At 44.1% G+C, this 27,053-nt stretch overlaps 1 protein-coding gene across 7 annotated transcripts in view; it reads right to left on the bottom strand.

Annotated features, from left to right (window-relative positions):
* Positions 1-6,767: 6,767 nt before the first annotated feature.
* ankhd1 (ankyrin repeat and KH domain containing 1) overlaps positions 6,768-27,053 on the bottom strand; it is a 54,923-nt gene continuing 34,637 nt past the window's right edge. For 4 of the 7 annotated variants that reach the window (XM_056275857.1, XM_056275876.1, XM_056275870.1 and 1 more), the window contains exons 23-39: positions 21,962-22,175; positions 21,252-21,427; positions 20,919-21,081; positions 20,695-20,790; positions 20,444-20,560; positions 19,612-19,780; positions 19,298-19,497; positions 16,873-17,231; positions 16,437-16,589; positions 16,021-16,170; positions 13,228-14,749; positions 12,718-12,907; positions 12,473-12,598; positions 8,788-9,039; positions 8,365-8,564; positions 8,117-8,281; positions 6,768-7,390 (exon numbers count right to left, since the gene is read on the bottom strand). In XM_056275857.1, coding sequence (XP_056131832.1) covers positions 7,331-7,390; positions 8,117-8,281; positions 8,365-8,564; positions 8,788-9,039; positions 12,473-12,598; positions 12,718-12,907; positions 13,228-14,749; positions 16,021-16,170; positions 16,437-16,589; positions 16,873-17,231; positions 19,298-19,497; positions 19,612-19,780; positions 20,444-20,560; positions 20,695-20,790; positions 20,919-21,081; positions 21,252-21,427; positions 21,962-22,175 — 4,312 coding nt within the window. In that variant the 3' untranslated portion in view covers positions 6,768-7,330. The remainder of the gene's footprint in view (positions 7,391-8,116; positions 8,282-8,364; positions 8,565-8,787; positions 9,040-12,472; positions 12,599-12,717; positions 12,908-13,227; positions 14,750-16,020; positions 16,171-16,436; positions 16,590-16,872; positions 17,232-19,297; positions 19,498-19,611; positions 19,781-20,443; positions 20,561-20,694; positions 20,791-20,918; positions 21,082-21,251; positions 21,428-21,961; positions 22,176-27,053) is intronic. The other 3 variants (XM_056275863.1, XM_056275892.1, XM_056275901.1) reach the window with 1 other exon arrangement.

Genomic DNA, 27,053 nt, shown 5'->3' with positions numbered 1-27,053 from the left:
CCAGGCGTTATAATGGTTGCATACGGCGTAAGATCCGAATTTGCTTAACATTGTGTTATGCACACAGCAATCTGCGACAAGATTTGCTACTGCATAATAAGCAGCAAAACTACTGCAGCTTCTTTAGTTTCGACCCCGGTTAGTTAAATAAGATGGGGTTTTATCTAAAATTAAATCTCGTATAGGCCCTAGTTTAAACATCGGATGGACCAATTTTTTTTCTTCTTCCCTAGATTTCCCTGCAGACTTTAAAATTACTTAACTGTCGCATCCGCCCCCACGCCCTCCCAGAACTCATCCTCTTCGTCCCAGTCTCCTCTGCATAACTGTAGTCCAATGACTTCTGGTTTCTACTGCAGTGGTCATACAAGTTTCCTGTTTGTTGGCGTGTGCTGTTGACAGTGGCATATTTTCGTGATGCCTGCAAGACTTACCATGGATCAATGTCAACGGCATGCACAGACTTGTCGACAAACTTTCACCTGCACCTACCAGCAAACGGGTGAAAAGTTTCAAGTTGTGCACATCCAAGTTACGACCATAGTTCCGTCCGTCCATCCGCTCATCCTCATAATTGTGGACGTAACTCGGCCGATCCCGTATGGAGTCTCGACCGATCCGGTCCTTGCCAGATCGTATAGTGCCTGCTTATCCCGTCTGTCTGCTCTGTCCAGCCCCTGCCTCCGGTCGTTGGTCTGTCTCCGGGGAGCCCCGCTTGTCGTCCTGCTTCCCAGTTTGGTCCTGTGTGCGCTCTTGCCCTGGACTCAGTGGTCCCTGTCTGCTCCCTGGCTCTACCGGCTCCTTGTCTTGTCTACCGGCTCCTTGTCTTGTTTCTGCATATTGGGTTCGGCCTTGCAGCCCCAGGTTAACAACCTGACGGTTGATAAATTGACCATCATAACGTTATACTGAAAATGTGATTCCATGACAAATGCTCACAAGACAAATGCTCACAACACTAAAAGAAAAAGAGACAAATGCTCACAAATTGTTTTATAATCTATATTTACAACGAAAAATGATAGTATACAGATATACAAATATGAAATATGTTTACATATCGATTTAATTATGAAAATATGTACAAATACTTTCAAAACCCAATGCAGTAGTAAAATATGTACATGAAATCGATTTCCTTTGATTTGTGAGCATTTGTCTCTTTTTCTATTAGTATTGCGAGCATTTGTCTTGTGAGCATTTGTCTTGTGAGCATTTGTCTGCACACCTGAAAATATGTACAACTAAATAATGCTTAAAAAAAACCCAGCCACTGAGGATGCACAAACCAGTGCAGTTTGTGCATCTTCAGTGGCTGGGTTACTCTTAGTGCCGGTCCCACGTGCGGACAAATGGGGAGGGTTGCGCCAGGAAGGACATCCAGCATAAAATCTTTGCCAAATCAAATATGCGGATCATAAAATAGATTTCCATACTGAATCGGTCAAAGCCCAGGTTACCAACGAACGCCACCAGTACTGCTGGCCAGCGGGGTGCCGGTATAAACTATGCTACTGTTGGGCGAAGGAGAGGGTGAAGGCATGTCCAGAGTCAGCAGGAGAGGAGGAAGGGTAAGGGTGTGGAGGTGAGTCGGAACTTTGAATGTTGGCACTATGACTGGTAAAGGGAGAGAGCTGGTCGATATGATGGCGAAAAGGAAGGTTGATATACCAAATGGGACAAAGTCACACATGTGTAAGTCTCAAGCAAGTCCCAATTCATTTTTTCTTGGGTCAAGTATATCGGATACACTGTGTGCAAGAGACCAGATGGAAGGCGAGACAGGCCAGGAGTATCGGAGGTAGGTTCAAACTCTTCAACCTTGGTGCAAATGGGAGGAGAAATGGGGTAAGGGTAATTCTGAAGGAACAGCACATATGTCAGTGTGTTGGAGGTGGAGCGTGTCGAACAAAGTGATGAGTATGAAGCTGGAAATTGAAGGTGTGTTGATTATTGTTATCAGCACATATGCCCTGCAAATTGGGTGTGAGATGGAAGAGAGATAATTCTAGAGTAGGACGAAGTGGTGAAGAGTATACCCAAGGAGGAGAGAGGTGATTGGAGCAGACTTCATTGGGCATGCTGGTGAAGGGAACAGAGGTGATGAGGTATTGGGCAGGTATGGAGCAGGAGAGGAATAGATGGTGGTGGATTTTGTGAAAATTATGAAAATGGCTGTGGTGAATACATATTTCAAGAACAAGGAACACAGGGTGAAAAGAGTGGAGGAAAGTGCACACAGGTGGACTATAGTATCTTATGTAGGAGGCACAATCTGAAAGGGGTTGGAGACTGCAAGGTGATGACAGGGGAGAAGGTAACTAGGCAGCATCGGATGGTGGTCTGTAGGACCACTTTGGAGACCAAGAAGAGGAAGAGAGTGAAGGCAGAGCCAAGGATCAAACGGTGGAAGTTGAAGAAGATTGTTGTGTGGAGTTCAGGGAGGAGTTAAGACAGAACCTGGGTGGTACTGAAGAGCTGCCGGATGGCTGGGCAATGAGGCAATGACTGCAGAAATAGTGAGGGAGACAGCTAGGAAGGTACTTGGTGTGTCATCTGGACAGAGGAAGGAAGACAAGCAGATCTGGTGGTGGAATGAGGAAGTACAGCAAACTATACAGAAGAAGAGATTGGTAAAGAAGAGTGGGATTGTCCGTGATGAAGAAAGTAAATGATGCAACATAAGGCTAAGAGCGGGGTGGCAAAGGCACAAAAAAAGGCGTATGGTGACTTGTATTAGCAGTTAGACACTAAGGAGAGAGAAAAGGACTTGTACTGACTGGCTAGACAAGCGGTGGCTAACCATGTGCCATGGAGAGCCATGTGTATGCAGGTTTTCATTCCAACCCGACTCCACACCAGGGGCGTCATGTATCAATCATTACTATGGGCAAATTTGTGCGTACACACCCATGGAATTTTTTAGCCCTCAAGATTGGCTGACAGCAGCAGCAAAGCATGATGGTTATTTGTAATTCCTTCCTCCTAACATCTATTGTCTACCTCTTGCAATGAGCAATCATCCAGGCCTGCAAATACATCAGTGTTAGCCAATTGGTGTCTAAATTCAGGGGTTACCCAGGTTCTATACTGTCTCTGAGGCAAACTTCAGGGCTAAAAAATCCCATGGGTGTGTACGCACAAATTTGCCCATAGTAACAACTGATACATGAGGCTCCAGGTGATTTAACTGATACAATCTTCCTCATTGGTTGAAGGGTTGCTAATCAGTGAAATCACCTGGTGTGGAGTCATGCTGGAATGGAAACCTGCTGGAATGAAAACATGGCTCTCCATGGCACATGGTTAGCCACCCCTGGGCTAGACAAAGGGACCAAGCTGGGAAGACGTGCAGCAGGTTAGGGGAATCAAGGATAGAGATGGAAATGTGCTGGCAAGCGAGAATAGTGTGTTGAGGTGGAAGGAGTACTTTGAGGGGCTGGTGAATCAAGAAAATGAGAGAGAGAAGGTTGGATGATGTGGGGATAGTGAATCAGGAAGTGTGGTGGATTAGCAAGGAGGGAGTGACGGCAGCTATGAAGAGGATGATGAGTGGAAAGGCCGTTTGTCCAGATGACACCTGTGGAGACATGGAGATGTTTAGGAGAGATGGCAGTGGAGTTTTTAACTGGATTGTTTAACACAATCTTGGAAAGTGAGAGGATGCCTGAGGAGTGGAGAAGCATACTGGTACCAATTTTCAAGATTAAGGGTGGTGTGCAGAGCTGTAGTAACCACAAAGGTATAAAGTTGATCAGCCACAGCAAGAAGATATAGGAACGAGTAGTAGAAGCTAGGTTAAGAGGAGAAGTGATGATTAAGGAGCATCACTATCAGTATTTTTGGTGCCACCATCTCCAAACCATACAACATAGCTGGTCTTCTCTACCATCTTGCAAACCCTCCTTGTCACTCTTGCTGATAACCTTGTCACAAATCACTCCTGACATTCTTCACCCACTCTACCCTCCCTGCCTGCTCTCTTCTTCACCTCTCTTCTGCACTCCCCGTTACTTTGAACAGTTGATTCCCAAATATTTACACTCATCCACCTTCATCACCTCTACTCCTTGCATACTCACTTTTCCACGGTCCTCCCTCTCATTCACACATGTATTCCGTCTTGCTCTTACAGACTTTCATTCCTCTTTTCTCCAGGCTCTCCTCAACCTGCTCCCTACTCTCGCTACAGATCACAATATCATCTGTGAACATCATAGTCCAGAGACTCCTGCCTGATCTCGTCCGTCAACCTGTCCATCACCAATGCAAGCAAAGGGCTCAGAGCCGATCCTTGATGTAATCCCATCTCCACCTTGAACCCATCCATCATTGCTAGAGCACACCTCACCACTGTCACACTGTACATATTCTGCACCACACATATACTTCTCTGCCACTCCCAATTTTCTCATACAATACCACACCTCCTCATGCTTTCTCTAATGATGATGATGAGTTTGTATAGTGCTTCTCACCTGCGGACACAGATCTCTAAGCACTTCACAGGTAAGACTATATAGTAAAAGAACTCCTTCAGTTCTACACTGCAATAATCCAGTCTGTCCTCTGCACATCCATCACTGTCTGGTTTGGTTCAGCCACCAAACAGGACAAGACCAACTACAATGGACAGTTAAAAACCTGTTTTACGGGTCAAAAAGGCCCATAATGGTGTTTAACAGCCGAGATATTTTTTCAACCTGAAATTTGATGACTTTTCCTTGAGTGACCCCAACATTAGAAAAAGTGAAACATTGTTTTTGTTCATATTTCCATGAAAGCTGTACACCACTAGGGTACTAAGATTGTCTTAGGGTCATGTTTGACCCTAAGACATGTTTGGGTCATGTTTGACCCTATAAACATGAGTGGTGTCCACTGATTAAATGCAGTCTTTCTGCACTGTGAAGAGGGAAAACCCAGATAGTCCCTAAGTTTGTGATGAATGACAGGTTGTTTCTTCGTGCAAAATAGATTTGGGGTTTAAAATTAAATTCAGTTGCTTTAATTTAGAGGTTTAATTAAGGCAGGTCATAAATGACCCTTAAGACAAGGGCAGTATACAGAATGTGTGGACAACACAAGGGCTTAGTCTGCAGAAGAAAAAAAAATCATTGGCACCAACCTGCCCTCCATTCAGGACTTGTACACCTCCAGAGTCAGGAAACGGGCAGGTAACATCTGTGCAAACCCATCACACCATGGTCACAACCTGTTCTAACCTTTCACCTCTGGTAGGCGCCACAGAGCACTATACACCAAAACAACCAGATATAAAAGTTTTTCTGCCGGCTGTCGTTCAAATGAATGCTTAACATTGTCAAATCCAGCCATTTTGTATATACTGTACTGTACATTGTACATATACTGGTAGATATATACTGTGTATATAGTATCTGAAGATTGTGTTGTGTTATTAAGTGAGCAGAGCCACGAAACAGGAGTCAAATTCCATGGGATGCAAACCTACATGGCCAATAAACATGATTCTGATACTGCTGCTCACTGATCACCTCTCCTCTTAAACTAGCTTCCACTACTTCCCCGTAACTTCACACTGCGGCTGATCAATGTTATACCTCTGTAGTTACTACAGCTGTGTACATCACCCTTATTCTTGAAAATCGGTACCAGTATGCTTCTTCTCCAGGCCTCAGGCATCCTCCCCCTTTTCAAGGTTGTTAACATGCCTGTCGGGGTGATATACCAAGTTTTTAGGGACGTCCCTCTGCACTGAATTTTGAATGAAATGGTCCTCCACTTCATGTTCACTGGGGAGCACAGGGTTGGTCTTGAAAGTTATCAGAATACTGAATTACGATAATTTGGTTGGCGGTATTTTGAGAAATTTGCTTAAAGACAATTTTTGCCTTGTTAGTGTGGCTTATGTGATCTGTATCTTTCCATTTATCCCCCATTTTGAAAGGTGCTATAAACATTTAATTTCAAGGGCTATTTAAGTACAGCTAACCTTTCATCATGCTGAGGTAACCGTAGTCTTATCTTCTCCCCTTTACTTGAGACAGGTCATCAGCACATTATGCAATTACAAGATGCAGGCTGTATAACGACATCATCATCTTAGGATAAGTTTCCTTATAATAAAAAGGAGAATTTAAGGGCTTGCATGACCATTGTGAATCATTACATGGGGATATTACCCATGCATTAACTTCAAATAAATGACTGTAATGGCTGTTATTAATAGGTGTCACCTCTATCAATCCATTATCCAAACCGCTTTTTCCTGTTCTCAGGGTCACGGGGATGCTGGAGCCTGTCTCAGCAGTCATTGGACGGCAGGTGGGGAGACACCCTGGACAGCCCGCCAGTCCATCACAGGGCTGACACACACACAAACACACACACAAAAATCACACCTAGGGACAATTTAGTACAGCCGATTCACCTAACCTACATGTCTTCGGACTGTGGGAGGAAACCCATGCAGATGACCTGGGACGACCCCCAAAGTTGGACTACCCTGGGGCTTGAACCCAGGACCTTCTTGCTGTGAGGTGACAGTCCTAACCCACTGCGCCACCGTGCCGCTGGTTTACACATATTAGATATATAAGCAATCTATTATTCAGTTACTGTAGTTGGTTGAATGTCACCTCCAACCACTGTTAAACCATTTCTGTTCATATACTGAAAGAGCCAACCTCCATATATAAACCCCATGCAACACCTGACAAGACACGCATCAAAAGTCCAAGATGTTTAGGTCTTCATCAGTAGCTCGCACGTCACAACTTCAGGAAACAAACTTTTCAATCTTTTTATTGAATATTAAGGTAAATATTTCACATTAATACAGGCTACATAAAGTAGAGCCACTATACGACATGAAATTTACTCTCATTTTAACCCTTTTTAGTATGTAAACAATTATACATGTATTTACCACTCTAAAAGGTTCTGATTTCTCTCTTTAGGTAATCATCTAGTTCTGGGCTGAGTTTAAATAGCTACGTCATGTTGAGCCCCTCTGCAGCCCAAGAACAGTATGTGGGTTTAAGTCAAAATTGCTAATCTACGCAGAGAATGGATCCTGTTGAACAGGTGATCACACATGTTTGTTTGCAGACATCAGGACACTGGTAACAGCCCTCGCCAAATTTCTTTTCTTATTTGAGATAGGCACATTAAAAGAATGGTGTCAAGAGAATTTTAAATTCTTCAACCTCTGCTCTGCACTCTCTTGTCTCTACTAAAGTTAAAATGTAATCTTTTTTTAAAACGTTTGTTGTCATCCGTCTTATTTGTCAGTTGGTAATTTATGATGTGGGTCATGCTGTGTGCGTTTGATTGCTGTCGACGCCGTCTAGTTGACGTGATTCAGGTGCACATTGCCCACATGAGGAGCCCAGGTACCAGGCCACACCTAAAGGCGAGGGCAGGAAGAGAGGGGCTTCTGTCAGAACAGTTGTCAACTAAAGAAATACATGCTGAAGAGGGGTGTCGCAATATCAGATTTTCACTACACAATTATCATGGCAAAAAGAATTCACAATGACGATATTCTGATAGAAAAAAAAAGAAAAAAAAAAAGCTATTAAATTCATGTTTTGACTCTTTTGGCAAATGAATTACACAGTGTAGGGAAGTGGAGAGTCTGTAACCATAACTGTACAAAAAGAACAATTAGACTTGATGGGTAGTTGAACAGGCAACCAGATGAACTGATAAACAAAATGTCAACTGAAACAAATTCGCTTGCGGGGAGCAGGGGACAGAGAGTTTGTGTGTGAGACCACAGGCTGACAACTAACCACTCTGATATACTGTGATTCAATGTACATTAACCATGTCATTTTTTTTTCATGACATGATTTTGTACAGTGGTGGTAGCTAGTTAGTTCTTGCGTCACGTCAGGTGTGTGCGCGCACGCGGGGTGGGGGCGTTGAGGGAGACAAAGTGAGAATGAAAAGAAACATGATTTAAGAAGCGCTGGACTATTTACACGATATAATGTATGTTAACGTATCAATATTTCATTTTTTAAATATCGTCAATATTTCTAATATCACGACACCCCTAATGTTGAACATGCCTGAAATAAATTTTAAAACTCATCTTTCAAGTTCTAATCCTAAATGGGTACCTTACCTGCTGTGGGTCAGAGTTGTCAGCATTGTTTGGGACCACTTTGATAATGGGGCTCCATGCAGGGTCACCCGTGTGTAGGCCATTGTATATTGGTCCCCCTGGGCCCTCTGCCATGGGAGGATGAGGGGGCAGCATGGCTCCACCATACATTGACAAGGGCAATCCCTGAAAACAGACATTGGTAAACTAAGGAAATGCAGTTGGGAAATATTTGGGTTCCATTTCCTATCAGTGGTCATTTGTGTTACCTTTGGGAAATCCATGTAGCTGTTGGGGATGTGTTGAGGCTGGTGATAGTTGTTGGCAGGGTTGGCGATGCCCGTATCGTCCTGCTCCATGGGCTGGTGCTGGGAGAAGGCTGACTGCTCCGCCTGCAGCTGAGGGTGCATCATGTGGCTGCCCATCAGGGGTTGTGACCAACCTGACATGGCCTCTGTCCCCCGTAACACTTAACATTAGTCATATTTATGAATACTCAATAACAGGGTCAGGTAATTGAAAATATGGTGTGCATATGGGTGAAACAGGCAAGAAGGGCAAATGAGACAAGACTGTTCTTTGTGGGGGATTTTTTAAACATCGCCAACATTCAATTTTCTTAATAATCCCTTTTCTCAAACAGATGATCATCAAATTTCATTATCCAAAATTGACTCTTATTTCTCCCTTACCAGAAGCACTGCCAACACCAAAGGACCAAATGCCACCCTGTCCAACAGATGCTGTATAGCTGGTGGTGAGGAGAGGTGGATTGACTGAGCCCGTCTGCCTGATCCTTGCCAGCCGCTCTGTGCCGATGGGTGGAGGAACTTTCCGATCCTGCTGTGTCGAACTGCCTGGCTTGGGCTGAGGTGGAGGGGCCACTGTCGAAGCAGAAAGGGCAGAGGACGACACCGTAGAGGGAGGGGGGACTGGAGACTCACCTAGTGGAAATTAGAGGGAAGTAGGAGAAAACAGGAGTCGAGCAGTGTGTAAGGATTCAAAGTAATCCAAAACTTTACTTGCACAGTACTTTTTAAATTTAAATTGTTACAAACTTATAGAGATTAAACCTGTATTAAGTGATTTTCTGACCGCTAGATGGCAGACAGTAGTGCTACAGATTCTAACCCATCCCAAAGAGTAACAAACAATGTGCTCAAAATCCATTTTCTCCAACCACTTCAAACTAATTCAAAAAATGTTGCTCTATTTCTTCTGGATGTCTAAGTACAGTTGCTTTCTAATAACATGTTAGCATAAGAACTTGCCAACTCCATATATATTTCAACGTTATCGCGCTTGCTTCCTCTCCACTATGCAAGCCTCACCTTAGTCCATGTTCTCAAGTTCTGAGTTACATGCACGGAAATGTAGGGTTGGAGGGTTCACAATGAGTTAAAAGTGGAGGAAAAGCCTCTCTGGTAAAGTAAAACTATAGTCTACAGCAGGGATCTCAAATTACATGGGGGCCAATTAACAGGTGGTCCTATGGACGAGGGCCGCTGCAATAGGGATGAAGAAAAAAAACTGTTCAACTATATAACCTTCACATTTTTTTTCCAGAGTTTTCACATGAATAGGTAACTATGTACATAGTGTAGCCTGGCCTAGGCCTACACATTTAACCTACTTCTTGCCAGACACCTGGAACTTCTTCTGCTGACACAGGTGAGGCATATTTGTTATCAGAGACTGGACCTATGCTTTGATTTATTAAAGTTCATAGTTGAGAACAGTTTCTCACACACATAAATGCTGCCAAAAAGACATGACCTGCCTGAACAGTTTAGACCAGCGTTTCTCAAACCTCTCCTGGCGGGCCACTTGTCCTGCATGTTTTAGATCTCTCCCTGCTCCAACACAGCTGATTTAAATGATCAGGTTTGTTATTAGGCAGCTTCGGGAGCTCATAACGAGTTGATCATTTGAATCAGCTGTGTTGGAGCAGGGAGAGATCTAAAACATGCAGGACAAGTGGTCCGCCAGGAGAAGTTTGAGAAACGCTGGTTTAGACAACTGTGGGAATGTTTTGGGAAGCTCTGAGAAAATGTCTGTGCCTCTCTGAGCTCCATTTGAAATGTGCTTGGAGCACTGTCCACGTCAAAGGAGAAGGGGTCTGCAAATAACTGGAAAGTGGTGCTGTGAGTCTTAAAATCAGAAAAGCGATGCTCAAACTCCTGGTGCAGACTGTCAATGGCAGTCACATACATCAGCATTGACTGGCACGTTGGTAAGTGGACAAATCTTTTCTCTGAGAGCTGTATTTTCCATAATCTTGAATTTCACAGAGAAGGCTTTCACACTATCAAATGCTACAGTGACAAGTTGGGTCTGGCCCCTGCAGTTTTAAATTTAGCGTGTTAGTGCCTGTGCGATAACTAAAAAAGCTAAATCCATGAGCAATTTGGGATCATCAAGCTCAGGAAATGTAGCCTGCCTTCTGTCATGAATTCTCTGATCGCCTCCCACAATTAAAAAAAAAAAAAAAAGAACTTTTCAGGACCCTGCCCCTCTCAACCAGCACACTTCTGTGAAGTACAACAAATCTCCATGTTGCATCTATTTCCTCCAGAAATGCACAGAACTGATGGTGTTGTAAACCTCTTGATCTGATGGAATTAACGCATTTCACCACAACAGTCATAACACTGTCAAATTTCAAGCATTTGCTGCAGAGTGCCTGCTGGTGAATGATGCAGTTCAATGCAATTGCAGGATCTACATTCTCTTCCTCCAGCTTTCTTTGAATCAGTGCTACAAGGTCTGACACTACCTGTAACACTACCTGGTCTACTTTTTCTCCCTGTCATTGACGAAGCACCATCAATGATAATTCCTGCCAATTTATTCCAGGGTAGACCAGCACCTGAAATATATATTTGGCTGTAGTCTTTCCCTGCACTGGATATAAAGTTAGCAGTTCCCCTGTTAACTCAAAATGGTCACTGATACCCCTTACAAAAATAGCAAGCTCAGCATTGTCGTTTACATCTATGCTTTCATCAAGTGCCAAAGAAAAGTGAATGAACTCTGTCTTTATGCATGCTCAATAATCCAGGTAAGAAAATCAAAGAAATAAAGTTGAATCAGTTCATCTGGACACAAGATTTGAGAGAAACGTTACATCACTCATCTAGTGACCTCTTCATGCAACTGTACTGTTTATAAGGGTGGGGATACCTGCAGTCAGCTGAGACTGAAGAAGTCACTTAGACGAGTGATGAAATGTCTCTCTTAAACATGTCCAGATGAACTAATTCAACTTTTTCTGGGTGCGTGAAATCATTTGCTTTAGTGTAAAACTGTAAATGTCGCCTGACAACTCGCTGATCTGTTCTGCCATTGTATTTGGGCTGAGATTGACGTTTCCGAATAAAGATGCCTTCTCTGGGCAAACGATATTCACTACCTGCAGCCTCTCAGGAACTCCCTCAGTAAATGGCTCGCCAGCCTTCTCTACTGCCTCACTTACCACATTAGAAAGGTTCGACAGCTGCATCATGGCTTTTTTTTTTTTGGCTTTGTGAAAAAAGTTCTGCTGACAGGACAGACTTTTTTCCAACTGTGCTGCCTTTTTCTCCCTCTCCTCGCCTTTGAACTGATCATACTCCTCTGCATGTTTAGCAGTGTAATGTCACTTCAGATTGAAATTCAGGACGGCAACTTTTTCCTTGCAAATTAGACAGATCACGAACACATTCAATTCAGTGAAGAAGTAGTCGCCTGTCCGTTTCTCTTGGGACTGTCGGTGCTCCTGGTCAACTTTTCTTTTGGTTTTTGAAAGTGACATTTTTACAAAACATCTGCAAGCAGTGACAACAATTTACATTAGCAAGCTCATGATATTTCACAGTGGGCTAGCCGCTAGCCTACTAGGTTTGTGTACTCGCATTGCCTGGCGACAGTGTGAGAGCAGAGAAAGCGAGCAAGAGCTGCAAAACTGACATTCGGCTATGTCATCTGCAACTGGCCTCACGACTAATCTTAACTGAGTACTTAGAACTAGAAACACAGAAACATTAAAAAAAAAAAACACTAAAGTAGTATGCAAAATAGATACGCGGTCCAGATCTCTTAATAAATCTAAAACATAGCACGGGCTGCCTGCCGGTAGTTTGAGACCCCTGATCTACAGTGTTGATTCTCAACGCAAACAGCTGTACAAGCAATCCTTTCACATTACATGGAGTCATTTGATTCACGGTCAATATCAAAAATATCACTTAATGCAGCTCAAAGAAACAAATACATATGTGCAAAAAAAATCAAATGTAAAAAAAGTGAGATAAGGAAAAGTGAAATATCAAAATCCCAATGACTGGGGCAGTGTGACAAGTTCACATAAATAAATAAACAAACATCTGGCCATAATACCTGATGTGGAGGCGCTCCATGGGTGAGGAGAGAAGTGCTGTCTGCTGAATGAGGGCGTGCCAACAGCTGTATGGCCATGCAGGTACACAGGGTTTGCAGAGATACTGGTGGCATAACTAGTCAAAGCTGTAGGTGCAGACAAGGACAGAAAGCTCACCACAGGGGACACAGGACTGCACCTCAAAAAATTATCTCGCCTTTAAGTGAAGGGAACATTTAGGATTATCAAAATGAAACAGTCATACCAATGGGGCTGTTGACCATCCTCTGAGAAGCAGAGCGATAACCAGGGGCCTTGGAACTGTCTGGAGGAGGTGGAGGCATCATGCTCTCCATCTGGCTCATGCCCATGTAGGCAGGTGGGGCAGAGTAGGACTGCTCTGGGGGTGACCGGGTAGGCAGATGGCATGCGCCCCACACCTGATTGTTCCCCACCTGAAAGGTTAACATTAGAAAACATTGAAAGTCAATAATTAAAGGGTGTATTGGTTTAATATTACTTTAAATCTTTCTAATGTGTATGTACCCCAGTTCATATCTAATTTGAATTTTACATGATCAGTCAAAGCAATTTTGTCAATGTGCTGTGGCACTGACTCATGGAAACCATACTGTTGGGTAGCTTGTAGTTTTAGTGAGCAAGGAATTCAAGCTTATTCTAGTGTGACCCCAACTGTGGTCCTTAGTTGGGTAAAAGCCTCAGCTGATGGGCTTGAATATAATCTAAATTTGTAAATCAGCATAATTACACTCACCTGGTTATTGTTATCAAAGATGCTGCTAAAACTGAAGAGGCCTGCAGGACCAAAGTTGGGGGGCATCTGCTGAGGCTTGGCTGCACTAGGCACATGCTGCAGCTGAGAACCGTTCATCATCCCCAAGTTAGAGGACACCTGAAGGGGGCCTGGAGCTTGGGCTTGTGCCTGGTGAGACAAACTAGTGGGCTGAGATGCCTGACTCTGGGCCTGTTTAGGGGCTTCTTGCTGAGCACCGAGGGGAACGAACACAGATTGCTGTTGCTCAGGAAGAGAGTAGTAGGGCCCTGGAGGCTGCATACGATGGGAAACTCTTGGCGCTGGGGCAGAAAAGTGGGGCACGGTGTTGTTGGGGTGTGTAACCGTGTGTGAGAGGACAGGAGCAGGTGCTGAGGGGAGGTGGGAAGTAGGTTGGGGATTGAGAAGAGTTGGTGGAGCCTCTGTGGAGGGTACAGAGGACGGAGGGGGAGGTAACTGCTGTCTGGGTTCTGGCTTGGGAGGTAAAGCCATGGTAGGTGCAGTGAAGCCCACAGAGCTGATGTTCTCACTGGCAGAGACAGACTGATTCTCTACGGGTAGAGAGGGCTTCTCCTTTCCTGTAGGACCAAGAGCACTGGGCTCAGTTTTGGGGGGCTGGATGAGGGGCTGTGCGATGGGTCCAATTGGGGGCTGAGGGGCATTAGGGGTAGTTGTAGCCGTGCTGTGGTGGGCAGGAGACCCTGTGCCTCGTACTACATTGCTACCACTAGTCGCCGTGGCAGCAACAGATACTGGGTTAGCCCCAGCAGGCTTGGGCTCGGGGGCAAAGAGCTGTTTTCTGACCGAGGAAGGGGTAGGGACACTGGGCTGAGGATTGTATGGGGTGGGGTTAGGTGTGTGAGACGAGGCCGCAGCTGAAGATGTGTGTGTGTTAGGAGCACTGGAGCTGGTGACTGGGGCCACTGAGCTAGCCGTGTTGCTGTGCTCATTGTGGTTTGATGAGTTTGATCTAGCCTGGCCTCCACTACTGTTGCTCCCTCCGGTGTGCTTAGGGGAGCTGTTGGCACTTCCAGGACTCACAGGCCGTACAGGGAAGGGTCCCCAGGTGCTTGCAGCAGGTGGGAAGGTACCACCAAATTGGGCCATGGGCAGACGAGGATGTCTGATCTGTTGCATGGTCTGAGCAGCCAAAAGAGCGAGCTGGGGGTGGGCATAAGCCAGTGGAAGAGACACAGGGAAGGGCTGTCTCACACCTGATGACAGCCCCTTTCCCATTTTGCCACCGGCTTGAGAGGAGGACGAAGACGAGGATGAGGAGGACTGGAAAGAGACCCCTGAAGATGTGACCAGGGAGCTCAGGGTTTTAGGCCCAGTGGCGGAGCCACTACTGGCCCCTGTGGTGTTTGCAAAGGAAGCAGAGGTGGTCTTGGAGCCAGGGGCTCTGATGTGGTTTCGGGGGATTAGATCTTCAAGCTCTTTGGCTGGGTCTTGGATTAGAGCGTTGATCAATTGGACTGCATGCCTAGTAGACTCTGTGCCTCCCCTGAAACAACACAGCACACAATAATCACAACACTGAATCCAAGAGCAACATTCAAAAAACAGGATATCTATTTTTTTTCCCTATAATGCAAGCCCATACCCTTTCTTCCTCATTTATAACTATTCTACAATTATTCAATCGCAGTGTTTTCACAGGTCACTTCAGGGATTGCAGAAATACAATACACAATGTGTATCGAATTGACGGCACTCTCATGTAAAAGCCTATACATTTTCATTCAAGTCTTAAAAGTATTCAAATACATTCATGAATTGCCACTCTAAGGGTTGGTATACTCCTAGTGTGTGTGTGTGTGTGTGTGTGTGTGTGTATATATATATATATATATATATATATATATATATATATATATATATACACATACACACACACAAACACACTAGTATACTACTTATGAATATCAAATGAACTGGTCATATATTCAGAACAAAGGCAGAATTTTTCATATATTCACTGCAACACGTGTTTTAGAATGAACTCTCACAGAGGGAGGTATAGCCCAAAATTCAAATTTAGGTTGAATGAGAAAAAACAATATACTAAAGGACCACAAGTTTCAAAACAGTCTACAGTGAAACATTTTCTAATATGACTAACAACTCAGCATAAAGTCACTACTGATACAAATCCAGAATGGCAGCTTTTCCAATCCATTGTTCTGTTTAGAATTAGTGTATGTGTAGTAACACAAAACTGTTTAGATACAACATGTTAATAAATGTCCAAAATTACATAAAGACATGTAATCTAAAAAAACCGATACATTATTAACTTTCAATCAACATTTTTATTGATAAATTATTTAGAGCCAATTTAATATTTTAATGGTTATAAAGAAGAAATTGCTAGTAGTTCAATTATTCACCCAGCAATTAAACGAGGCAGTTACAGTGACTACAGAAAATTCGTATTCTGCACTTAAAGCAAGAAATAATCGGCACAGGAAAGCTCATAGTTGACAATTTTTCCCTGCCTTCATCTTTTCTGCCATCAGAACCCGACCAAAAATCCCTCTAATATTTTTCACAGTTTAAATGTAATCCAAGTGTACTGATTTCATATTTTCCAAGTGTCATAGTTGACAGTGGTGTGACAAAACAGGAAATTACATATGGTACTTAGACAATGGGAGTGGCAAGGAGAAATGAATGACATCATCATGTGGGCTGACAGGCTCAGTGGATCCATTGTGTTGTACTACACAAATAGCAGCAGTGTGGTTTATTGTCCACAAGAAGTCTCCCTCCTACCTTATAGTAATCATCCTCTCTCCATTCTTGTCTTTCTGTTTGTCCACGTCAATATGAGCTCCTGTTACATCCTGGATGGCTGTGATGTTACAGCCCCCTCGGCCCATGATCCGAGACACCACAGAGGCCGGCACAGACAACTTCTTGGATCTTTGAAAGACGCATTGGAAAATGGAATGTTTCAATTCCAGCTCAAAGTAGCACTACAGTGCTTGTATATTAAAATCAGTTGATGTGTATGTCCATGCAAAATTGTGAACCAATTAGGACATTTTTGTTCTGCTTTTTTGTGTTTTTGTCAAATTAGGTGCTGTTCTTGAAAATGCGTGCATGTCTGTTGAAGTATAACTGGACATGGAGGTGCTTTGTCATATAAAAGATTATGAAATATAACCACATGATAAAATAACTCTCACCTTCTGACAACCTCTTTCCAGCCCTCTTCTCTTTTCTGGCCTCTCTTGGGGCTGGTAAGGCTGAATTTGCTGTTGGGAGAGGTGACAGGCAGGGACATGGTCTTGAATGGAGAGGGCAGGGAGCTGGGGATTGGCTCACTCGTGTCTGGAGGTCTGAAGGGGAGATAAAAGGCAATGTTCCATGGTCAAATGGCACAAAAAGATGACAATGCTGTTTTTCCATATTTGTGTACAACTGGGACACATTTTCAAATAACACAGATCAAATGAAAACGAAATCAAGTAAACATATTGTGGTGTGAATAGTCATTTTGCTCACACAGCAGAAATATTCAAATCACCATGCTCTCCAATCTAGGGGAATAGCTGTGGATGCTTAGCTGTGCAATGCATGTGTCAGAGATGATTAATGTAGTCTGCCGCATTAAGGACTTACTTTTGTGTTGGTTTGGAGACTGAGACTGTGACCTTGTTTTCCACCTTACTGTCGTTGTGCAGCTGAGGGCAGTGCCTCTTCTCTGGCCCCGGCATGAGGGCCTGGGCATTGGTCGGTCCAGAGGAGGGGGCTGAAGAGGAAGAGGAGGAGGAAGAAGACGAGTAGGAGGAAGCAGAAGAAGTGAGGTCAGGGAGATAGTTGAGCTCCTGACTCTTTCCCCCACTGCTGCTGCTCTCGCTTGCACAGTCGGTGCTGTCCAAGGGATCAGAGTCGCTGTTGCCACCTGTCACTCCTCCGCCCCCACCTCGTGGCTCGCCATGGATCTTGTTTTTGTCAGCCTTGTGCTGCGCTAATGCCACCTGACAGGAGAACACAAAGGATAGCTGTCATCAAACAGGTTCTCATCAACATCAAGGTACCACTTGTCTTGATATTAGGGTTGTGCATCTCTGCTCTGAGGCCGATACGATACGTATCTTGATACATTGCCAATGAGCCAATACATTAAAGATACATATGCAGCAACTACCAATGCGATACAATTCACCTCCAATTCTGATGTAGTGCAATTCAACACGATTTGATTTAACAGAATGCGATATGATGCAATTCGATTCGATGCAAAGGAATGATCCTATGCAATTCAACGAGTTTGATTATTTATTAACCAAATAATATTAAGACCTATCACAAACGGACCTTTTTTAACATGTCCTAGTATATGAATGTTCTTGGTCTGTATCAAGTTTACAGTACACTTTCATTATCTGCGTTATCTGTGACCAACGCTGGGTCTTTCTCTTCGATGTTCCGCTCGCGGCAAACGTCCTGCAGTAAAACTGCTAGATGATTCCCCGTGTGAGCCTCGCTGAACACTCTGGTCTGTAGAACATAGTTTTGCAAAACCCACTCGTCATTGATGAAGTGTACTGTGACCATAACATAAGAGTCCATGGCGCAAGATGTCCAGCCATCAGCTGTGATTGCAACTATTTGTGCATTGCTCAATGACTCTGCTATCTCTCGTCTCACTGTCGTACAGAGCAGGAATTTGTTTCTCGGTGAATAGCTTCCTATTTGGCATTTTGTACCCAGGCTCCAAGACGTGGAGGAGGTATTTGAAGCCCTCGTTCTCTGTAACACTGGATATCTTTACAAATAAAGGCTATGGCCTCAATTATCGTCTTTGAATGAGTGGAGCTGTTAGCCAGCAGGGCCCGAAAGAAAGTTGCAATATTTTGCTCACCACTCTTGGGGCTAGTAGCCTGAGATGAAACCGAGCCCAAGGTGGAGGAGGCTGGGGCACTGGCAGGTGTCTCATTCACACCATGCCTCCGCTTCAAGTGAGCAATAAGGTTAGTTTTACTGCCTGTGTATTTTACAGCAGCACAGCACATTTTGCAAATTGCATTTGCCTTGTCATGCCCGTCTTTCTTGTCAAATCCGTAGTGTTGCCAAACTTTTGATTTGTAGTTGGTAGCTGGTGTATGTATTTGCTCTGCCTCCGCCATGTTTGTTGTGACACGCCTAGGACATCCGCGCGCTAACGTAACATAACGAAATGTAACATAGAAAAGAAGGCATATAACCTCTAATAATTAAATAGATCGGTTTTTACCGATGCAAAGACGTATGAACCAATGCATCTGGATTTCATCCCAAATTGTATCCAGTTCACAGCCGTTCTACCGACGCACTCGCATGTCCGTGTATCGATACGAATCAGTTAATCTTCCCATCCCTACTGGACACGCATAAACTCATCAAAGATGCACATCTGAACATGCACATACCCACCTGCATTTTGCTATAAATTTTTACATCTGTAATTGGTTAAACAGGTCCATTTATAACAGGAGGTGTAAGCTTAACAACTAATTTGAATATTCAATGTCTTACCTATTACATGTATATATATATATATATGTGTGTGTGTGTGTGTGTGTGTGTGTGTGTGTGTGTGTGTGTGGTGATACACAATCACAATTGAGGGTAGATTCACCAGGGGCTGCTGCTCCTTTAAGGCAGACATTCAAAGTGCTGACGTAGGCACTGCTTAGAGTTTCCGGGGTGAGCCATGTTTGCAGCAGCCTAGCGGTTAGCTGGTTGCCACGAGGGATTGTGCTGTATTGGTGTTGTTTTGTGTGGCGAGTAAACGGGATTGACTTGACTCAATCTCTCCGTCTCCTCATTCCAGCACTCCCACATATATATACTTTATTACAATTTACTGTAACTATCATTTTTGACGTTTTTGTGTATTACCTACACCTTGTTGCTATTCCACCCAATTCACCCTTGGGTATCAGCATTATCAGTAAATTGTACTTCTGTGGTGAATTTTCAATAGCCTAATGGACAAGTACAACATGTACCACTGAAGACATGACTCATAACTGCCATCAGTGACAAAGGTTGCAGTTACCTGTGGATCTTGTAATATGATGGGTTCATTGGGCGAAGAGTCCTTGGTCTTGTTCTTCTTGCTCTTACGATTGGCGCTGGGGGTGGTGGCCACGCTAGCCCGCTTTTTACCAAAGGCGGTGGTGAAGGTGGTGGAGGTAGCAGAGATGCCAATGGTCGTGGTGGTTGTTGCACTTGGAGGCTCAATGGGAACCTCCGTTTCTGGAGAAGAAGGATGAAATTGTTTGGAGAAAGCCCGGAAAGCTTCCAACTCATTGGACCTTTCAAGTGACAATTGTTAATTAATTTAATGGTTGTTGAATGTAAAACCTTTACCTTCAGCTGAGTCCTCTTTCTGCTCCTGCATCTCAAAGCACTCTTCCTTGGTTTTCTGCTCCTCCTCTTCCTCCTGTTTCCTCTTCTGCTCCTCCTTCTTCTTTTTGCGTTTCTCTTTGCGCTTCTCCCGCTTGGCAGCGAGGGCCTGCTTCTTGCTCTCCTCTCTAGACTGTTGTATGTCACACACACACACACAACAGCCAAATAAGAAACACGACAGTGTCTAGCCATGCAGTTTTAATACCAGTTTTAGTCCATAACCTGTACCTTCATTTCATGTTAAGTGTCTTGGTTTGTATTCCCCCCCCCTTTTTTTTTCTCCCCAATTGTACTTAGCCAATTACCCCACTCTTCCGAGCCATTCCAGTCACTGCCCCATCCCCTCTGCTGATCCGGGGAGGGCTGCAGACTACTACATGCCTCCCTCCCACACACGTGGAGTCGCCAGCTGCTTCTTTTCACCTGACAGTGAGGAGTTTCACCAGGGGGATGTAGCATGTGGGAGGATCACGCTATTCCCCCCTGTTCCCCCTCCCCCCCGAACAGGCGCCCCAACCAACCAGAGGAGGCACTAGTGCAGCGACCAGGACACAATCCCACATCCAGCTTCCCACCTGCAGACACGGCCAATTATGTCTGTAGGGACGCCTGACCAAGCCGGAGGTAACACGGGGACTCGATCCAGCGATCCCCGTGTTGGTAGGCAACGGAATAGACCGCCACAGCACCCGGACGCCCCTTGGTTTGTATTTTAATGCATAAAATCTGATGTATAATTTTTTTTTTAATCAACTGATTATTAATGAAAAATGGCCATATGATCTGTCATTACCTTCTCAAGGTCCAGTTCCTTCAGGAGGATGCTAGCGTTCTTGTTTGCCTCAGCTGCCTGCTGGTCTTTGGCTTTAACAATGGTCTCCATGCACTGGTGACACTTCTTCAATAGCTCCTGCAGCAGCAGGGAACAAACAGCCGATGTTTTAATACCCAACATCTACCTCTACTCACTTAATCCAATTAAATGAACTGATGATTGTTTCAGTACAAGTATCTAATAATGGTCTGAAAAGTGCCTACTCCTACCTTGTCAGCGATGGTAGCAATATATCTCATGCATTCAATGTCAGACGGGAACTGGTTGACCTCCTTCACCAAGTATTGCACCACCTTTACGTGACCCTGAAAATATTCAAGTATAATGGTTTGCTTTGCCAAAGTGAAATCTTACTTGCTTAATATTGTAAAAGTTAACATGAGGGAATGAGGTCGCAGTAAGGTTAATGTTAGAGTAAGTGTCAAAACCAAACCTTGCGAAAAGCAGCCATGAGTGGGGTGATCTTGCGGTTGTCAGCTGCATCTACATCAGCATGAGCATGGACCAAGAGCTGGACCACATCAAAATGGCCACCATTGGCTGCCAGCCAGAGAGGTGTGTTCCCTTTCTTGTTACGCACATCAATGTGCGCGCCCCTGAGAGGAAAGAAAGTGGTGTTTAACTAGGGAATCAGGAAGGAAGCAGTGCAGCAAACCCAATACAAGGCAATCTTTGTCTTATCTTGAACAAAACAAAATGTTGGAATGATTTGAACCTGGAGAAGGGATTCCATTGTAGGACTATACTATGGAAAGACATACTGCACCTGTTGATAAGCAGCTCACAGAACTTGTAGTGGCCTTTGTCGGCGGCAATGGTGAGGGCAGTGTCTCGGGATGAGGGAACAGGAGGAGCGTTAACATCAGCACCTTTATCCAGCAGCACACGACCAACCTCTGCATAGCCTCCAGAAGCTGCCTCCATTAGAGGAGTCAGACCAGTCTGGGATAGGAAAGATAGGATATAGTAATATGGTGGGAAGAACCCATGAGACCAGTATACCCCTTACATGCATTACGTGGAAAACAGTACATTATATTACATCAAAACTACACCAAATATCTCTGAAGGCAGTGTTAATGTGACCTAGAAAAACAATTTTCAGAAGAACAGTTTAAGAGTGTGGTAGTAATTTGAATTATTTGGCCTACGTTACCTTACAGGCTCATTCAAGGGTTTGTGCTTGATGGTCTCACAATAAAAGTTTCTTATTTGGATATTCTGAATAAAGATACTGTGTCTTAATTACTTTTTATTTGGGGTCGGGGCACACTCAGCAATATCAGGTAAAAGGCCAACGTATTTACTTTTTCTAGCCGTAGGGATAAAATGGCTGTTTGGGAGGCAACCATTGGTAAGTAGATAGAGAAAAGGCTACCAAAAGACTATCGAACACATTACACTGGATATGGTCAGCCATGTTTTCTCCTATTAAGCCTGTGGTAAGTGGCGAAGCTGTGACCCAGATTCCCTCACCTTAGCGCGATGCTCGACGTTGGCCTTACGATCCAGCAACAGACTGACTACCTCAGCCCGGCCCTGGAAGCAGGCAAGGGTGAGAGCTGTGTTGCGATTAGTCTCAATTTGGGCATTTATGTCTGAACCCATGTCTAGCAATAGCTTCACGGCTGGCACGTGACCGTTCATGGCTGCCAACATCAGAGGTGAGATGCCCAACTTACTGCCAGTCCTGGAGAGAGAAAGAGGGTAGTGAATTCCAAGTTACCAAATGAGCCAATCTAAAAATACTTTCAAGTATCAACAGGTACACCAAGGAACATAAAGGGCAAATGGGTTGGAAGATACAGACAAGAATTGATATCGATTGAATAAACTGAAGCAGAACAGCATATTATTTCGGCGGGTAGCCTCATTTATAAACACCGAGTATGCACAAAAGCAAACTTTGGGATTTATAAAAAAAACCAAACTTGACGGAACAATGTGCGGTCGGTCCTCCATGGACACTGAGACTCCGATGGCAGAAGGATGAAATGCAAGAAATGGTGTTAAATTGATACCATTGTGTAATATAAATTGAATTACCTCCAACGTATCACCTATGAAGAGTTCATTTGCAAAAACGGATGAAAGCCATTCTAACAATGAATAAACAAACGCCTGTTTGATCGACACTCCCTGGAGTGCATAAAAAAAAACAACATGGTTTAAGGATACTAAATACCAACGGAGATAAGTTTTTGCAAAAGAACCCCTCAAATATGTTCTGCAATTATTAAATACGTGTTCTGAAATGAACAGGACAAATTATGTTTACACTGACGCAGCTTTCGATGCCTCAATTGGGCAGATATGAGTGCATAGTTTCATATATCGTGTTTTATCATGTATTTGTTTTATGGGTTGTAGTTAATTTTATCTTTTTTAAAGGTGTTTTGTTTTTATTGTAAGGAACTTTGTAAGTCTTTTGAAAGGTGCTATACAAATAACGTTTATTATAATTATCACGTTCATTGTGCGGGCCACTTTTTTATTTTGGTGATGATCCAACTTTGAGGAAGCAATAGTGTCAGCATCTGCCACATGCTGCCACCAACAACTTTTTGGCATTTGTAATGCCCACATTGTGTCCACCAAACAACATCTTTTTTCTCATCTCAACATCCCCGACAAGAACTTTGAAAACAGTGTGAATTTGTTTTGGTTTTTTTTAGCCTGTCAGCATTTGCCAAGATCATGTTCATGCAGCCAGTATGAATGAATATTAATTAAGGGAGTTTCACTGACTATTTATATGCAACTATGGGCATTACAAGGGTGGGACATGTAGCTCGCACAGGTGCACCACATTTCGAGGTGAATACGATTTATAAAGGAAGATCGGCAAAGGATGTGTGTGCGCACTATCTTATAAATCAGAATATTTTTGTGCATAAGCACTTTGTATTTTGTCTGTATGCAACTTTTTGACGTGAATCATCTGCAGTTTTATAAATGAGGCCCGAGGGCTGCAACTATTGATTTATCTGGTAATGCAAAATGTTCTGCACAATATTTTGATGATGAATTAACGAGAAATGCTTTACTGGAGAAATAAGGACACAGTGCCATAGAGGTAAAGTACAATATACTTTTATAGTCCATGTGCAATATAGAACAGTGCAAAAACTTAATAACTGTACCCTGTGCAATAATTTACCATGTGAAAATTGTGCTGCATCTTTTTCTCAGTGTAATATCTGATATATTCTTTATTTTCAATCTTTATCAATGCTCTTGATACACCCAGCCTTTACATAAAATATACATCTCTTTATTCTTGTCTATAACAGAGGCACTGAGTACTTCAGTTTAGTCTAGTTCTTTATATTCTTTATATTCCCTATAGTTTTTGCTTTATATTTTTGGTACTGTGCCTTTTGATTATGCAAGCTATAATGACACTAATTTCAGGATCAATAAAGTAACTATCCATCCATCTGCAATAGTTGTGTGCATTTGTTATGGACAAAAATGATATGTCATCATTGTTTTTAGTTTGTAATTGGGCGTCCAGGTAGAGTAGTGGTGTATTCCGTTGCCTACCAACACAGGAATCGCTGGATCGAATCCCCGTGTTACCTCCGGCTTGGTCAGGCGTCCCTACAGACACAATTGACTGTGTCTACAGGTGGGAAACCGGATGTGGGTGTCTGTCCTGGTCACTAAACTAGTGCCTCCTCTGGTCGGTCGGGGTGCTTGTTCAGGGGGAGGGGGAACTGCGGGGAATAGTGTGATCCTCCCATGTGCTACGTCCCCCTGGCTTAACTCCTCAGTCAGGTGAAAAGAAGAGGCTGGCGACTCCACATGTACCGGTGGAGACATGTAGTAGTCTGCAGCTCTCCCCGGATTGGCAGAGGGGGTGGTGCGGCTGGAACGGCTCGGAAGAGTGGGTAATTGGCCGGATACAATTGGGGAGAAAAGGGGGGGAGGGGGGAGCCAAAAAAAAAAAAGTTTGTAATTGGAAGTAGGCTTGTTATTGACTGCAAATTTTCAATTGAGTGGCTAACATTATTTGCATATCAATTTATTTACATACGCTGACTGGACATAACCTAGCCACTGGGGACGCACAAGCCAGTGCATTCTTACTTCTGGTCCCAACACCGTATAAATGGGGAGGGTTGCATCAGGAAGGGCATCTGGAGTAAAACCTCTGCCAAATCAAACTTTCAGATTATAAAATCTCATTTCCATACTGGATCGGTCAAGGCCCGGGTTGCCAGCGACCACCACCGGTACTGTTGGCCAGCAGGGTGCCGGTGGAAACTATGCTGCTCTTAGGTGAAGGAGAAGGGGAATGCATGTCCAGATGCAGCGGGAGAGGAGAAAGGGTGGAGTGTTGAGTTGAGTCAGGATTTTGAAGGTTGGCACTATGACTGGTAAAGGGAGATAATTGGCTGATATGGACAGAAGGAAGGTAGATATACTGTGTGTGCAAGAGACGAGGTGGAAGGGGAGTAAGGCCAGGCAAATGGGAGAAGAAACAGGGCAGGGGTAATTCCGAAGGAAGAGTATGTCAAAAGCATGTTGGAGGTGGAGAGCATCAGACAGAGTGATGAGTATGACGCTGGAAATCGAAGGGGTGATGACGAATGTTATCAGCACATATGCCCAAGCTGGGTGCAAGATGGAAGAGAAAGAAGAATTCTGGAGTGAGTTGGATGAAGTGGTAAGAGTGTACCCAAGGAGGAGAGAGTGGTGATTGGAACAGACTTCATTGGGCATGCTGGTAAGGAAACAGAGATGATGGGTCGGTATGGTGTCAAGGAGAGGAATGTGCAAGGACAGATGGTGGTAGATTTTGCAAAAAGGATGGAAATGGCTGTGGTGAATACATACCGTATTTCAAGAAGAGGAAGGAACACAGGGTGACGTGTAAGAGTGTAGGAAAGTGCACACAGGTGGACTATATCCTATGCAGGAGGTGCGATCTGAAAGGGATCGAAACTACACGGTGGTGATGGGAGAACGTAGCTAGGCAGCATCAGAAGGTGGTCTGTAGATTGACTTTGGAGACCAAGGATCAAATGGTGGAAGTTAAAAGAAGACTTGTGTGGAGTTCAGGGAGGAATTAAGACAGGCACTGGGTGGTAGTTAAGAGTTGCCGGATAGCTGGGCAACTACTGCAGAAATAGTGAGGGAGACAGCTAGGAAGGTACTTGGTGTGTCATTTGGACAGAGGAAGGAAGACAAGGAGGCTTGGTGGTGGAATGAGGCAGTACAGCGAAGTATACAGAGAAAGAGGTTGGCAAAGAAGAAGTGGAATAGTCAGCGAGATGAAGACAGTAGACAGGCATAATAGAAGATGCAGCGTAAAGCAAAGAGGTGGCGAAGGCAAAGAAAAAGGCGTATGGTTTTTTGTATGAGAGGTTGGATACTAAGGAAGAAGAAAAGGACTTGTACCGATTGGCTAGACAGAGGGTCTAAGCTGGGAAGAACGTGCAACAGATTAGGATGATGGATAGAGATGGAAATACGCTGACAACCAAGGAGAGTGTGTTGAGAAGGTGGAAGGAGTACTTTGAGGGGCTGATGAAGAAAATCAGACAGAGAAGGTCGGATGATATGGGGATAATGAATCACAAAGTGTGGTGAATAGCAAGGAGTAGTGAGGGCAGCTACGAAGAAGATGAAGAGTGGAAAAGCGGTTGGTCCAGACGACATACCTAGGGAGGCATGGAGGTGTTTAAGAAGGATGGCAGTGGAGTTTTTAACTAGATTGTTTAACACAATCTTGGAAAGTGAGAGGATGCCTGAGAAGTGGAGAAGAAGCATACTGGTACCAATTTTCAAAAATAAGGGTGATGTGCAAAGCCGTAGTAATGACAGAAATATAAAGTTGATCAGCCACAGTGAAGATATGGGAAAGAGTAGAGGAAGCTGGGTTAAGAGCAGAGGTGACAATTAGCGAGCAGCAGTAAGGTTTCATGCCAGGAAAGAGCACTATAGATGTGATGTTTGCTTTTAGAGTGTTGATGGAGAAGTATAGAGAAGGTCAGCAGGAGTTACATTGTGTCTTTTTGGATTTACAGAAAGCATATGACAGGGTGCCGAGAGAGAAGGTGTGGCATTGTATGAGCAAGTCAGGAGTGGCAGAGAAGTATGTAGGAGTGGTGCAGGATATGTATGAGGGCAGTGTGACAGTGGTGAGGTGTGTGGTAGGAATGATGGATGGGTTCAAGGTGAAGAGGGGATTACATCAAGGATCAGCTCTGAGCCCTTTCTTGTTTGCAATGGTGATAGACAGGTTGCCGGATGAGATCAGGCAGGAGTTTCTGTGGACTATGATGTTCGCAGATGACATTGTGATCTGTAGCAAGAGTAGGGTGTAGGTTGAGGAGAGCCTGGAGAGGTGGCGGTATGCACTGGAGAGAAGAGGAATGAAAGTCAGTAGGAGCAAGACGGAAAACATATGTGTGAATGAGAGGGGGGGGGAGCAGAATGGTGAGGATGCAAGGAGCCGAGGTGGCGAAGGTGGATAAGTGTAAATACTTGGAGTCAATTTCAAATAACGGGGAGTGCCGAAGAGAGGTGAAGAAGAGCGTGCAGGTAGGATGGAGTGGGT

Source organism: Lampris incognitus, chromosome 1, assembly GCF_029633865.1.
Source record: "Lampris incognitus isolate fLamInc1 chromosome 1, fLamInc1.hap2, whole genome shotgun sequence".
In the NCBI taxonomy this organism is placed as follows: domain Eukaryota; kingdom Metazoa; phylum Chordata; class Actinopteri; order Lampriformes; family Lampridae; genus Lampris; species Lampris incognitus.
This window is presented reverse-complemented; position numbering and strand designations above follow the sequence as displayed.